Source organism: Heteronotia binoei, chromosome 1, assembly GCF_032191835.1.
Source record: "Heteronotia binoei isolate CCM8104 ecotype False Entrance Well chromosome 1, APGP_CSIRO_Hbin_v1, whole genome shotgun sequence".
Taxonomy (NCBI): domain Eukaryota; kingdom Metazoa; phylum Chordata; class Lepidosauria; order Squamata; family Gekkonidae; genus Heteronotia; species Heteronotia binoei.
In genome coordinates this window covers 249,891,030-249,906,717 of record NC_083223.1, presented here as the reverse complement: position 1 = coordinate 249,906,717, position 15,688 = coordinate 249,891,030, and the positions used below count along the sequence as shown (strand labels likewise).

Genomic DNA, 15,688 nt, shown 5'->3' with positions numbered 1-15,688 from the left:
TCCTTTATATTTATTGCCAGCCTATCCCTAAAATTGGAACTGGAGATGTGAAACTGACACTTGAGCTTTCCAATCAGCAAAATCAAGATTTTTAAGAGCAGGGGCCATGAAACTGACAGTAAAACTTGAAACCAATAAAAACTAAAAAACCCTAAAAACTAAACAATAAAAACTGTAATATGAACAAATTAAGTTTCTGAAATGGAGGCGGGAAAAAAGTGTATATCCTTTATAAACAGTGGAATGGGCTCCCAGACTGTCTGCTGACAATTATTGTTTTCTTTCTCAGAGCAGATAGAACATTGACCATTTGTAAAACCCATCAAGGACTTACAGAGCCAGAATGATGCTGTCTTCTGACCAAGTAACAAAAGAACAGTATACAGTTAGTTACTGCCCCTTTTGCTACTCTGTGGAGTGCAAATCTGCATTCTACCCAGAAAAGTACCAGCAGTGGTAGAAAGGCTGGGTGGTGCTGCTGCTTGGGGGGGAGGGGGGAGCCTGAGCTGAGACTGCAACATCTGTATGCAGGATATCGCCAATGCCTGGAAGGGGCTGGAACAGGTGGAGAAAGGCTATGAAGAGTGGCTGCTGACTGAGATTAGGCGCCTGGAGCGTCTAGATCACCTGGCTGAGAAATTCAAGCAGAAGGCTTCCCTGCACGAGACCTGGACCAGAGGTACCTCCCCCTGACCCTATGCCGTCAATCTGCTGTGCCCATAGCTACCACACGTCCCTGTTCTAGTCCTGCCTGCACTGATTCTCACTCGGCACCCCTTTCCTTCCTCCACAGGGAAGGAGGATATGCTCTTGCAGAAGGACTACGAGTCAGCAACTCTCTATGAGATCCGGGCACTGCTGCGGAAGCATGAGGCCTTTGAAAGTGACCTGGCTGCCCATCAGGACCGTGTGGAGCAGATTGCAGCTATTGCACAGGAGCTCAAGTGGGTGTCAGAGGGAGGGAAAAGCACTCTTCCCCAGGCTGGATCCCCACCTGCCCCCCAGTCTAGCTTTTTAGGAGCCTTCTAAATCTCTGACTTCCTGAAGCTGGAGGTTAATGATACATTCTTCAGCTGGGAACTGCTGGGAAAAGCAAGGTCATTGATCCCAAATCTATACTTATTTGGTTGTGATGAGGTCCTGGCATGCTGCATGATGAGAACTAGAATCTCATATTTCAATGAGAGGAAGAAAAAATGTCTTAACTGATGTATTTAAGAGGAAAGATAGCATCTCCTGATGTTCTGGGACAGAAGAGGTTTGAATCAAGCTGACTTCTGAGAGACAGTGGGATCCCATCTTTATCAAGCTCTCAGGATGATATTCATATCCTCCCCCAGTCAGAAACTTGGCATCTTTGTGTATTTTGGCATAAATTCCACTGCTTTTCAAAATTATTGGAATGTCTGGTAGGAACTGCAATAATGAAGAGAGCAGTGAGGGTGGAGATTAGGCTGTGAAAACAAGGGTAGCAGCTGTGAAAAAAGGAGATGGGGTGGGGGCTGAGGCCCCCTTTCACTTTGCTGTTCTCTGGTTTGCAAGATTTCACAATATAGTTACTGCACAAAGCTTTTCTTGGTGCCCATGGATGCCACAGTTCTCACTGACATCTTTCCTAGAAGTAATTTTAGACATTGGGCAGGGCTAGGTTGGGATTGGCTGTGCAGAAAGGCATCCTATTAAACAGAACTATTGCCTGAAATGTTGAAGAGGTACTATTATAGTTACATACAATTTCGTTCCCTGACATTTTGTGGTTGGCTCCACCTCTTGCAACAGCCATTTTGTTATTGGCTCCACCTCTTGCAGCAGCCATTTTGTGACTGTGCCCACCACCCTGTGTCAGAGTTCCAGAGGTGCCTGCAGGATCAAAAAGATTGAGAAACCCTGTCTTAAGGGCTAGAAACATGTCTTCTTTTAAAATGACAGCTGACATTATTAAGATACATAATATCAAGGAAATACACATTCTTCCCTATTTATTCCACTAAAAGATAAGCACAACTTTAGCAGTTAACAGCTTTACTTACGTAATTCTAGCATTCCTGATTATGAAATTGCTGTCTGCCATCTGCTGTGATCTCTGCTTATTCCTTGGAATTGTTCTTCACTTTACAGCTTGGGAGTAGATGGCGTTTGTGTGCGTATGTGTCACTTCTGATGCCCTACTCTGGTGGCAAAGTGGACAGATCCAATCCTTGTTTCAGTCACACTGCCTTTTCCTTGTTCCCCACCATTTCAGTGAGCTGGACTACCATGATGCAGCATCGGTGAACTCTCGTTGCCAGGCCATCTGTGACCAGTGGGACACCCTTGGAACACTCACCCAGAAGAGGAGGGATTCCCTGGAGGTGAAAAAGTCAAGCAGGAAATACTCCCTGCCTTGGGGGTGGCGGTGAAGACATCTGTATGACACCATTGCCTTGGCTGAACTGCTGGCTTTCGCTCTGTCTCCCCCCTTCTCAACTAGCGTGTAGAGAAACTGCTGGAGACCATTGACCAGCTGTACCTGGAATTTGCTAAGAGAGCTGCCCCTTTTAACAACTGGATGGATGGAGCCATTGAAGACCTCCAGGACATGTTCATTGTGCACAGCATTGAGGAAATCCAGGTGAGCCAACTGAACTCCTAGTTCCCACTTCCTGCCTCAGCCCTAATATGTTTTAAACAACCAGACTAGACAAGAAGCAGCATATATATTCCCCTCTACCCCACATTTAATCTCAACGAGTAAGAGTGGGCCTTGTATGTAGGGGAGAAGCCTGGAAGATTTTCTATTCCCAGCTCTGCTAATAGCTAGGAGTTCTAATCACCCCATATAAAGATGTTTAGATAAACATTATCTCGGAACTCAGGGTCATCCTGTTACATCGATTCAAGAAAACCAGATGTATTCCCCATAAAGAAAGGAGGCAATGCCAGGGAAGATCAGGGGTGGGAGGATGCTGGAGAGCTCTTGCTTTCCACTCCCCATCTCTGCCATAACTAACCTGATCTCTCTCTTTCTGCTCCCAGAGCCTGATCACAGCCCACGAACAGTTCAAGGCTACTTTGCCTGAAGCTGACAAAGAGCGCATGGCCATCCTGGGCATTCAGAACGAGATCCAGAAGATTGCCCAGACCTACGGCATCAAGCTGTCGGGGGTGAACCCCTACACCAGCCTCAGCCACCTTGACATTGCCAACAAGTGGGACACGGTGAGAGCAGCTTTAATATAGTGCACGTGCCATGTTTTCAGCTGCACCTGCAGCAGCCTTGCGTCATCTGTAAGGGATTCGTTTTCAGCCATTCTCTTCAGTCTTCACTCCCAGTACTTGTGCTCCCTCTCAATGGATAAGGAAGGCAACTTCTTGGGAGCTCCAGGCCAGAGAAGGAACATGACACCCTCCTCTAACCAGGAAGTTATAGCCGGCGGTATGCAAGCTTCAATCTGGGAGACCGGAGATCAAGTCCCCACTTTGCCATGTATCTTGCTGGGAGACCTTAGGCCAGTAGCTGCTGTCTTGTAGTCAGACCAACCTCACTGGTTGTTATGATGACCAAAAGGAAAAGAAAGAACCATGTATACTGGCCTGAACTCTTGAGAAAAAAGACAGGATAAAACAAAGTTTCATCACCTGATTCTGAAATGAGGTTGTTTTCTAGTAAGAAATGTGCTTTGCTCCTAGCCAGAAATTAGCTTTGTAGAGGAATCTTCCTTCACTCCTTCCAAGACTGTGGTCCACCCCAGCCCCACTGTATGCCAGTTATGGTCTGAGCCTAAACTCCTTGTGCCTCTCATGTTCCCTGTAGGTGAAGCAGCTGGTCCCACACCGTGATCAAACCCTACAGGAAGAGCTGGCAAGGCAGCAAGCGAACGAACGCCTGAGACGCCAGTTTGCTGCCCAGGCCAACATCATTGGTCCCTGGATCCAGACAAAGATGGAGGTAAGGTCTCATCCAAACCCATACAAAAGAACAGCAGCTCTACCAGCAACTTTGGGATGGGCCAGATTCCTGGGTTTGTCTAATGGGGAGACTATTTATTTGTTTTGACATAGCCTTGAAGTTTTAGCTTTTAAGATAGCAGATAAGCAAGATATAGTTAAAACAGTACTAACAAAGCAATAAATAAAATCAATAGCAGTCATAGAATCATAGAGTTGGAAGGGATCTCTAGGGTCATCTAGAGCTCTGAGCCATATCAGTCAAAAGTTGTCCTACCACATAGGTCAGCCCTGAAGCACTGGTAAAGTGTGAGATGATTACAACATCAAAGTCTTCTGCACTCTGTCTTTCAACTTCTTCTTTACCTGCCTTTTGAAGCTGCTGGTTCACCCCCTTAAGATTTGGTTTTATAATATTTTTAAATTAATTCAGTAATTAAATCAACTTGCATATACAGTCATAGAATCATAGAGTTGGAAGGGACCTCCAGGGTCATCTAGTCCAATCCCCTGCACAATGCAGGAAACTCACAAATACCTCCCCCTAAATTCACAGGATCTTCATTGCTGTCAGATGGCCATCTAGCCTCTGTTTAAAAACCTCCAAGGAAGGAGAGCCCACCACCTCTCGAGGAAGCCACTGAGGAATTGCTCTAACGGTCAGGAAGTTCTTCCTGATGTTGAGCCAGAAACTCTTTTAATTTCAACCCATTGCTTCTGGTCCTACCTTCCGGGGCTACAGAAAATAATTCCACACCATCCTCTAGAGCAGGGATGGCCAAGGGTAGCTCTCCAGATGTTTTTTGCCTACAACTCCAATCAGCACCAGCCAGCATGGCCAATGGCTGGGGCTGATGGGAGTTGTAGGCAAAAAACATCTGGAGAGCTACCCTTGGCCACCCCTGCTCTATAGGACAGCCCTTCAAATACTTGATGGTGATCATATCACCTCTCAGCCATCTCCTCTCCAGGCTAAACATCCCCAGCTCCTTCAACCTTTGCTCATAGGACTTGGTCTCCAGACCCCTCACCATCTTCGTCGCCCTCCTCTGGACTCGTTTTAGCTTGTCTATATCCTTCTTAAAATGTAGTGCCCAAAACTGAACACAATTAGTTGTTTTAATTATGTAAATTATTGTATTTTAATTCTGAATTTTATTGTTAGAACTTTTATGCTGTGAGCCGCCCTGAGCCCGCCTCGGTGGGGTAGGGCGGGATATAAATCAAATCAAATAATTAAAAAAAACCCCCAATACTCTAGGTGAGGTCTTACCAGAGCAGAGTAAATCGATACCATCACATCACGTGATCTGGACACTATACTTCTGTTGATACAGCCCAAAATTGCATTTGCCTTTTTAGCCACCACATCACACTGTTGACTCATGTTCAGCGTATGATCCACTAAGACCCCTAGATCATTTTACTGCTAAGACAAATCTCCCCCATCCTATAACCATGCATTGGATTTTTCCTTCCTAAATGCAGAACTTTACATTTATACCCGTTAAAATTCATTGTATTGATTTTAGCCCAGTTTTCCAGCCTGTCAAAGTCATCCTGTATCCTGTTTCTGTCTTCTTCTGTGTTTGCAACCCCTCCCAATTTAGTATCATCTGCAAATTTAATAAGCATTCCCTCTATTTCTTAATAGCACTAACCAGTAAGTAACCAGTAGCTTAATTACAACGTGGGTAGTAGGAGTAGGACTTGAGTTCAATCCCGGCGGAAACTGGGTTCAGGTAGCTGGCTCAAGGTTGACTCAGCCTTCCATCCTTCTGAGGTCAGTAAAATGAGTACCCAGCAAGCTGGGGGGAAAGTGTAGATGATTGGAGAAGGCAATGGCAAACCACCACATAAAAAGTCTGCCATGAAAATGTGATGCAACGTTACCCCAGAGTTGGAAACGACTGATGCTTGCACAGGGGACTACCTTTACCTTTTGTAGGAGCTGGGTAGGAATAGGACAGGCAACATGAGCCCAGAGGGCAGAGATCAAACTTCAATGACCTCAGACTTATCTCAAGCCTCAGGAAGAACCTCACTTGTCTTTTTAATCCCTTGCCTTACAGTTCTGTGTGCAAAGAGGATCTTCTTCGTGGTCTCTGTGCAGTCCCACACATGGGTTTTCCCGTCAGGACGAACCCTACCTCGGAGATTTTAAAAGCTAGCCTAGGCGTTATTTTTGGCGCGCACTCCCTTTCGCTCTGGGGAGCAGGCATCCACTGCGCATGCCTGGAGCGAGAGGGAGGCGCCCCACCCACTCAGTTTCTTTCCAACCGCCGCCCGGGATAGTCTTACCTCGCTGCGCTCCTCGTTTACCTCAAACGTCTAGCCTCCGTTTTTCTTCACTTTTCCTCTTTATTCTATTTCCCTCGCTATTTTTCTTATATTCTTATACTCTCTAAAAAAAAAAAAAAAAAAAGCATAAATATCTTCCCCGCTTTTACCTCAGACCTCCCTCCCCCCCCCCCCGGGCGTATGGAAGGAAGAGACAGTAAGATAACCTTTAAAAGATGTTCGCGTTGTAGGGCGAAAATCCCTACCTCAGACGGACATTCGCTTTGCCTATTCTGCTTGGGAGAAACCCATAAAGTGGACGCCTGTGCGCATTGCCTTCAATTCGGCAAACAGGCGCGCAAAAACAGAGCCGCTAGACTAAGAAGCCATCTTATGGAGTCTGTGCTTCACCCTGAAATGTCTCAATCTTCTTCTGTGAGTAAGTCGCCTCCCCTCCTGACTCCCCAAGGAGACGGCGCACGGTCGGCAGCTTCAGTGGCCATTGTTCCCAGCAAGCATAAGCCCGGCGATGCCGCGAAAGTCGGCGACGGCGCGAGAACGTCAGAGCTAACGGCCGCGTCTACTAAAACGAAAAGTGGGAAGCACACTAAGAAACACAAGCACTCCGATCCGAAGGGCCAGAAGGATTCGAGGAAACCTACCGATCCGAAGGACCCGAAAAAATCTACCGACCCGAAGGACTCGAGAAAACCTACCGACTCGAACAAATCTTCGGAACAACAAACAGCCCACGAGCCTGACAGACAACGTGAGCCCTCCACACCTGGAACCGATACCCAGGAAGTGACCACTCCAATTACGGAATCACCGCATCAGCAGACGGAAGAGGTTATTCCGATTCCGTCCCGATCCCCTTCTCTACAAGGATCCATACCAGACCCTTCGCTGGAGAAGATCCGAGACCCGCTGCAGTGGACTCAACAGCACATCAACCCTAGATCGTTCCGCGATATGTCGAATCCCATCCAATACAGACATGACGCTTATAGGTACTTTGATACCCATCGGTTCCCAGCCAGGTCTCCCAGCATCGAGAGACATCGGTACCATCGTACGCGTTTCCCGGAGAGATCCCCTAGTAGGGGGAGGGACCGCTATCGCTACAACCCGAGGTCTCGGTCTCCATCTATGTCCCCGAGACGACGTCACTACGCTTCGAGGTCTCCATCAATGGATTCCCATGCTTGTTGCGGCTACCACCATTCTCGGTACCGTACCGATTACCACAGGAACCAATCCAAGGAAGTGACTCCTGTCCAACGGAGTAAGCAACTAACAAAACAGCCATCTCCGACTCCTTCCACCTCGACTTCTAAGCTTAAAGGCACGAGTCCAACCAGACCTAACAGCACGACTCCAACCAGACCGGACCCACCGGCACCCGAACCTGACTCGGATGCCGAATCCGACGCACAATCATCGGACTCGATACAATCGATGTCCCCTGGATCCCCTGCCTCGGATATCGCCAAGCCCGCGGATTTGTCACCTTCCGAAGGGGCAAAGACATACTTGGACTTGATTGCCAACATGGCCTCTGCACTTAACGTTACCCTCACCTCAGATGCACCCAAGGTAACAGACGTGGTACACGACTTGGTGCACTCAGATTTACCTGCTGGGTCCTTTCTGCCGATGTTACCGGTACACCTAGAGGCCATCAAAGAAGCTTGGGACAACCCAGCATCTATTCCCCCGACTTCAAAACGAATTGAATCTCTTTACAGGATCCAAGCAATGGAGTCGAAATTTCTATTTAGCCATCCAGCCCCGAACTCTCTGATAGTTCATTCTTCTTCTAAATCGAAACAGACTCGTCACCCTGTACCTCCTGAGAAGGAAGGCAGGAAATTAGACACCCTGGGAAGGAAAATGTATTCAATTTCTACGGCAAATGCCAAAATCAACAATTATTTAGCATACTTCGCCGCGTATACCCACAATATCTCCTCCCAACTAAATACGCTCGTCTCTGCCCTACCTGAACCTTCCCAGAAACAAGCCTGCAAGCTGTTACAGGAGCTCAACAGGGTTTCAAAGCAACAGATAAATACTATCCGCCACTCTGTGGGGTGCACTTCAAAGGCGATGGCTGCCTCAATTGCCCTAAGACGACACGCTTGGCTTCGGTCCTCTTCGTTGCAACCTGATCTTAAGTTTAAAATCGAAGACCTTCCCTTCGACGGCCAAGGTCTCTTTAATGCAACGACAGACGATATATTGACCACCGTGGACGACAGCCGCAAACGAGCAAAAAGGCTCGGAGTAGCGCAACAACAACAACAGCAGAGCTATAAGCCCAGACCATGGAAACCAACGCCGTTTAAACGTTCCAGATCTCCTCGACAATCTGAATACTGGAAACGTAAGGCTCCTCCTCCGAAGCAATCTTTTAACCAGAGACAGCAGAGACCACAACCACCTAAAAAGGCTGCGTCTTCATCAAAGCAGTCTCTTTGACTTCCTACCTTTACCAATTCAACACATTTCCAGACTTCTTCCATTTCACGAGAACTGGCAACAAATAACCACGGACAAATGGGTTTTAAACATCATTTTGAGAGGCTACTCGATAGAGTTTCAAACACCACCAACAAAACATCATTTTGTCTCAACTCCACCATCCCCTTCCCTTCAGGAAGAAATAGACACCTTAACTGCCAAAGCGGCTATAGAGCCTGTCCCAGACCAGTACCATCGGACCGGATTTTATTCCCGGTACTTTCTAGTTCCCAAAAGGGATGGGGGACAGCGTCCGATTCTGGATCTAAGAGCCCTAAACAAATTCATCCGTCACAGAAAATTCAGAATGATCACCTTACAATCGATTCTGCCCTTAATCCCCCGAAACTCTTGGATGGCACTGGTAGATTTACAGGACGCATACTTCCACCTGACAATACACCAATGCCACAGAAAGTTCCTGCGTTTCGCCGTGGGCAGCAACCACTACCAGTTCCGAGCCCTACCCTTCGGACTCTCCACAGCACCACGGACATTCACGAAATGTATGGCGGTAATTGCGGCATACCTCAGACAACGCGGAATTGCAACCTACCCATACATAGACGATTGGCTCCTCGTGGGAGCTTCAAAGGCACAGTTGATGAAGGACATTTCTATGACACTTGCGCTCTTAGCAGAACTGGGCCTCCAGGTCAATCATCAAAAGTCACACCTGACCCCAACTCAAGACATCCATTTTATAGGGGCTCGCTTGTGCACCACGGACCACAAGGCATACCTTCCTGTGGACAGGATATCTTCCATTCAGACACTGGCCACACAAATAATACAACAACCCAAACAAACGGCCTTCAACATTCAGCGCATGTTAGGACTTATGGCAGCGACGACTGCAGTTTTAACACACGCGAGACTACGCATGCGAACCCTGCAAATCTGGTTCGTCCGTGCGTTTCGGCCCCAACGCCAGTCTCAAAGAACCATCCTCACTGTTCCAAACCACATCCTCCCCTCACTCGAATGGTGGACAGTACGAGCTCACCTGCTTGCAGGAATGCCATTTTTAAGGCCAAGCCCATCAGCAGTAGTTACAACAGATGCCTCGAGGTGGGGCTGGGGAGCCCATCTCGACATACTCACTGTCCAGGGGCAATGGACACCGTACGAACAGTCGCTCCACATCAATTGTTTAGAGCTTCTAGCTGTTCACAGAGCTTTAAAATCGTTTCTCCCATCTCTTCAAGGCCGGCATGTACAAATTGCCTCAGACAATGTGGCGACGGTTTTTTATATAAACAGGCAAGGAGGGACTGCTTCCACCCGTCTTTGCAAAAGAGCAATGCACCTTTGGTACTGGAGTATTGCTCACCAGATCCATCTCACTGCGGTACATCTTCCTGGCGTCCAGAATGCTCAAGCGGACAGGCTGAGCAGATATCTCATCAACGACCACGAGTGGTCCCTCCACAGGTCATATCTTCTGCCAGTATTCCGGAAATTCGGAACCCCCTCAATAGATGCGTTTGCTGCACCAGACAATGCACAGTGTGCTATCTTTTTTATGAGAGGTCCGCCCTCACAACAGTCTGCAGGGGATGCCTTCATACAGACATGGACCGGTCCACTACACTTCCTCTTCCCACCCTTCCCACTGATAACACGATGCATACAGAAAATTCAACTAGACAACACAGATTGCATTTTAGTGACGCCATGGTGGCCACGCCAGCCATGGTTCACAACCCTCCTCTTTCTGTCGAAAAATACTTACCATCACTTTCCTCCAGCACAGAACCTCCTGTCTCAGCAGAACGGCAGGGTTCTCCATCACGACCCGAACAGGCTTCGCTTAACGGCTTGGAGGATATGTTCTCAGACTTTCCTGAAGGAGTAAGACATGTTCTCTTAAATGCGAGGAAACCATCAACGAGAAAGTCATACTCCATGAAATGGAAAAGATTTTCCATCTATGCTACCAAGCATAACTTCAGTCCTTTATCGGCTTCCATACCTCAAATCTTGGCATATACACTGCATTTGTCAGAAAAGGGCCTTACGTACTCATCTTTAAAGGTGCACCTTGCAGCAATCTCAGCTTTTCACCCGCATGTACAGGGTCGGACTGTCTTTTCACACCCTGCTGCGAAATCCTTCTTAAAAGGAATCTTACATTTGCACCCACCATTGCGGCAAATGTATCCTAGCTGGAGTTTATCGCTAGTGCTAAGCCAACTAGTAAAACCGCCTTTCGAACCTATGGCTACGATACCGCTTCACCTTCTCTCATGGAAAACGGCACTATTAGTCGCACTCACCTCTGCTAAGAGAGCAAGTGATATTTGTGCGTTCAGAGCAGACTCACCTTACACCATTTTTCACCACGATAGGGTGGTGTTGCGGCCAGACCCTGCCTTCTTACCCAAGGTAGTTTCCGCATTTCATTTACACAGAATCACAACCTTACCTGCCTTTTTCCAACGTCCTACGGACAAGGGGCAAGAAGCTCTACACTGTCTAGATGTTAGAAGAGCACTCGCTTACTATATAGATAGAACAGCATCGTTCCGTACGGACTCCAGACTTTTTGTGGCCTACGGCCGCCTTAATAAGGGCAAAAAGATATCTACACAGAGACTGTCAAAATGGTTGGTTGCTGCTATAGAGCTGTGCTACAAACTCGCAAAGCAACCAGTCCCATCTGCCATACGAGCTCATTCCACAAGAGCGTTGTCAACGTCATCTGCCCTTGCCAGGGGTGTATCCATGGAGGACATTTGCGCCGCTGCCGCCTGGTCTTCCTCTTCGACCTTCGCCACGCACTACGCTTTGGACGTTCGTGCTAGGCGAGATGCATCCTTCGGACAGGCAGTGCTCCGCTCCATCTTTGACTAAGGAGGCGGTCTCGGCTTGGTGAGTAATTGCTTGCCTTGTAGCCTGTTATGTGCTGACTGTGTTGCACTAACCTTTGTGTTATTCTTTTCTCCAACTCTAGTGCCAGCACCCACCACCTTGCAGGTCAGCTTATCAGTCACCCATGTGTGGGACTGCACAGAGACCACGAAGAAGATAAACAGGTTACTCACCTGTAATTGATGATCTTCGAGTGGTCATCTGTGCAGTCACACACGCCCGCCCAGCCGTCCCCGCTGCTGGCTACTGGTCCTATACTACCGCTCATCTACTATGTCAGCGGCGGGGAAAGAAACTGAGTGGGTGGGGCGCCTCCCTCTCGCTCCAGGCATGCGCAGTGGATGCCTGCTCCCCAGAGCGAAAGGGAGTGCGCGCCAAAAATAACGCCTAGGCTAGCTTTTAAAATCTCCGAGGTAGGGTTCGTCCTGACGGGAAAACCCATGTGTGTGACTGCACAGATGACCACTCGAAGATCATCAATTACAGGTGAGTAACCTGTTTTTTTTCCCCCCTTTTTATCCCACCTAAATTCTGACATATTCTTGAAAAGGCTTCCAGTCCCAGGAGTCCGTCCAAGAAATTAATGCAAACAAAGAAGAAGTTCCTTGTTAAATCTTACCTGAGGCATCCCATGACTGTAGAGGAGGGAATCCCAAGTGATTAGCGCCAGGATCCAGAATCTTAAACCCTTTCCTAACAATGGCTTCTTCTCTGCCTCATCTTTGCAGGAGATTGGTCACATCTCTGTGGATATCAGTGGGTCCCTTGAGGACCAGATGAACCACTTGAAACAGCATGAGCAGAACATCATTAACTACAAGGCAAACATTGACAAGCTGGAAGGTGACCACCAGCTCATCCAGGAGGCCCTCATCTTTGATAACAAGCACACAAGTTACACAATGGAGGTAAGGCTGAAGGAGTGGGAAAGAGCATGCATGTGTCCAGGGGTGGTGCAAAGAGGAACTATTGCCAAAAGTCAGCCTTGGGTGAACTTCCTGCATATGGATATGGGTATGGCTGTTAACCTGTGTCACTGCTCAGTTTTGTTCATCAATGTCCACTCTTGTTGCATCAGCACATCCGGGTAGGATGGGAACAGCTGCTGACAACAATTGCACGCACTATCAATGAAGTTGAGAACCAGATCCTGACACGTGACGCCAAGGGCATCAGTCAAGAACAGATGAACGAGTTCCGGGCTTCCTTCAACCACTTTGACCGGGTGAGGTGCCCTTGCCCCACTGAGCCTTATCCTCTCTGCCCTCCCCTTCAAATGCAACCAGGCTATAAGCATGTAGACTCAGCTTCTTGCCAAAAACACCTCCTCCATCTTCTGTGAAAATGGCTTCTTTGATTATCAAAGTTGAGCCACTGTAATGCAGACCAAGGGGGCTGGTTTCATATTCTGTATAGTCACTATCTGGTGAAGGGAGCTTTGACTCGCAAAAGCTTATGTACCCTAAAAATCTTGTTGCTCTCTTAAGGTGCTGCTGGTCTTGAATCTAGCTCTGAATATTGACTTGTCACTTGCTTCAGAGCACACTTGGTGGTAGCTGAGAACAGGTTGGATGGGGCATGACTTCTTATATCAGGGAAAGGTTCATTGGCTCATGTTCCAGCCTTGAGCCTGTCCACTTGCTTCTCACTATTCTCGGTATCTCTCGGTGACCATTTGACTGAATAAACCATGAAAATTTCTTCACATTCCTGAATGGAGGCTGTTAACAGAGTGAGGGCAACTACAATATGGTGCCAGAAAATTTGTTTCTAGGAATAAGTGGAGCTCTGTCAGCTTCAATAAATCCCCCCTTCAGGGGTATGTTTGGGACTGGTGTATATGCTTTCCGCCTAACATTCCCCTCTTTCCTCCTGGTTCCTGCTGCCTTGTACCCATGCAGAAGAGGAATGGCATGATGGACCCCGACGACTTCCGTGCCTGCTTGATCTCCATGGGATATGACCTGGTATGGTGCTACCTGGCTTGGGCTGAACAGGGATAGCTTTCCTCTCATACACAAGGAGCTGCTTTTGTGCCACACACAATACAATGTGCTTGAGACCAGGAAGTGTCACTGAGCAGTTCCTGAAAACTGTTGGCAAGTAGGTTAACTGATGGGCCAGTTGTAGCATGAGTCAAGTCCCTCAGGCAGTCCACTCATGCCTGAATCCCACCCCCCACCCCACACACACTATCTAGTCTGCTGGGGAGAGGAATCTTGCAGAAGGATCACTTGTGGGTGTCTCAGGAACTTTGTTTATTCTCATGGAATTAGGAGTCAGGAAAGTCTCCTGAGTAGTGGGCCTGCTTTGGCTGATGGGCTGCCCACTACCTAGTACAGATTTATATGTTACCAGAACTGTAGTGGGTGGGGGACAAGACTGCTATGGGATTGCATTCTGGAGCTCTAGAGAGGCTCTGGTATAAGCCAACAGAATGTCTTTTGGGGGTGACTCAACCCACAGTCTTCTGCATAATGACCCAAGCTCCTGTTATTCCATAGGGTGAGGTGGAGTTTGCTCGTATCATGACCCTGGTGGACCCCAACAACACAGGTGTGGTGACCTTCCAGGCCTTCATTGACTTCATGACTCGTGAGACAGCTGAGACAGACACTGCCGAGCAAGTCATGGCCTCCTTCAAGATCCTGGCTTCAGACAAGGTGAGTGCAGGCCCACAGAGTACAACTGCAAGGAAAGGGGCTTTGTGGAGAAGGTCTCTTGTGCTCAGGAGAAACCCTGCAAAGCTTGTGCCAAGCACGAAATCTGTGAAAGGAAGCCTGAGTTTTGCTCCATATAAATCTTTCTTCTTAGTATTCAGTTTCAAGCCTCCCTTCACATAGCTAGCAAGTGTGTGAAAAAAGTGTGATTAGGAAGGGCCCTAATCAGAGCCAACAAGTCCTACTCTACCGCTTTCTTGACACCTCTCCCCTCCCCTTCTTCTTCTCCTCCTGCAGAACTACATCACAATAGAAGAGCTGCGCCGGGAGTTACCACCAGAGCAAGCTGAATATTGCATCAGCAGGATGACAAAGTACACAGGAGCCGATGCCGTAACTGGCGCTTTGGACTATATCTCCTTCTCCAGCGCCCTGTATGGGGAGAGCGACCTGTGATTTCCTCCCCAGCCTGCTGCCCCCAAACCCACCCTCTCACCAGAAAAGGCATGTGGAAGCAGAATGAATCCTCCTCCTCCCTCATTGGGGACTAACACAAGGGAAGCATTATGTACCCCACCAGCATCTAGCTCAATACCAGGGCAAGAGATTAAGGAGTCCCTCATCTCCACCCACAAGCCGGGGTTGGTGGATCCAGGGTTGGTCTTGGCTATGAAGCTGTCCTTGTCCTCACCCCCTTTGTAGAAGCTGCCGTGTCTGTTCTTTGCTGCTGCTGAGCTAGTTGTGCATCCACCTCAGCCTATGCTCTCCCTTCCCTCCTCTTCACACCCTTCTTTTCTGGCTGCCCCAGCCTCTCCAACAGATGAATCAAATGTCGTTTTTTCCTTACGGTCCCCCAGGAGGGCCAACTAAGTGACCGTGAGAGCCACACTGGGTAGAAAGCTGCCACCATCAATGCTGGGCTTGGAAGATGGGACCAGGGGAGGAGGGTGCCAGGGAAAGCAGGGGAGAGCTGGCTGGGAAGGAATGCTGTACCAATAAATGGCACATACTGGAGGCCCACCCAATGCGGAGGTGCTGTTTTTCTTTGCCCACTCAGAAAACTGATGACCCCCACCTTTTAGCTGGCACTCAGCCCCAGGGAGTCTGGACATCTGAATAAGCATCAGGATTGCTCACAGGCAGGCCTGCAGCAGAAGAAAAGGGCAGCTTTGCCAACAATGAAGTTTCTCCCTTTGGCCGGTGCTGGAATTTGATAGCAGGGGGAGAAGGATGTGGCACACTGGAAGTCCAGCACAGACAGAGCATTCTGTAAAGGACAGCAGCTGTCTGCAGGCACTTAGGGGACTGTCCTTTTCCCTGAACACCAACCTCCCACAACCAGCAGTCTGATAAAGTTGCCCTGATTTAGGAGAGACGACCTTTTAGAGAGGCCTAGATATAGAAGCCTCGTGGCGCAGAGTCGT

At 48.3% G+C, this 15,688-nt stretch overlaps 1 protein-coding gene across 1 annotated transcript in view; it reads left to right on the top strand.

Annotated features, from left to right (window-relative positions):
• ACTN3 (actinin alpha 3) overlaps window positions 1-15,289 on the top strand; it is a 56,552-nt gene extending 41,263 nt beyond the window's left edge. Inside the window, exons 11-21 of the mRNA XM_060252007.1 lie at window positions 532-679; window positions 794-944; window positions 2,243-2,351; window positions 2,471-2,611; window positions 3,016-3,198; window positions 3,794-3,928; window positions 12,333-12,512; window positions 12,683-12,829; window positions 13,506-13,571; window positions 14,109-14,267; window positions 14,562-15,289. Coding sequence (XP_060107990.1) covers window positions 532-679; window positions 794-944; window positions 2,243-2,351; window positions 2,471-2,611; window positions 3,016-3,198; window positions 3,794-3,928; window positions 12,333-12,512; window positions 12,683-12,829; window positions 13,506-13,571; window positions 14,109-14,267; window positions 14,562-14,720 — 1,578 coding nt within the window. The 3' untranslated portion in view covers window positions 14,721-15,289. The remainder of the gene's footprint in view (window positions 1-531; window positions 680-793; window positions 945-2,242; window positions 2,352-2,470; window positions 2,612-3,015; window positions 3,199-3,793; window positions 3,929-12,332; window positions 12,513-12,682; window positions 12,830-13,505; window positions 13,572-14,108; window positions 14,268-14,561) is intronic.
• The last annotated feature ends 399 nt before the right edge of the window (window positions 15,290-15,688 follow it).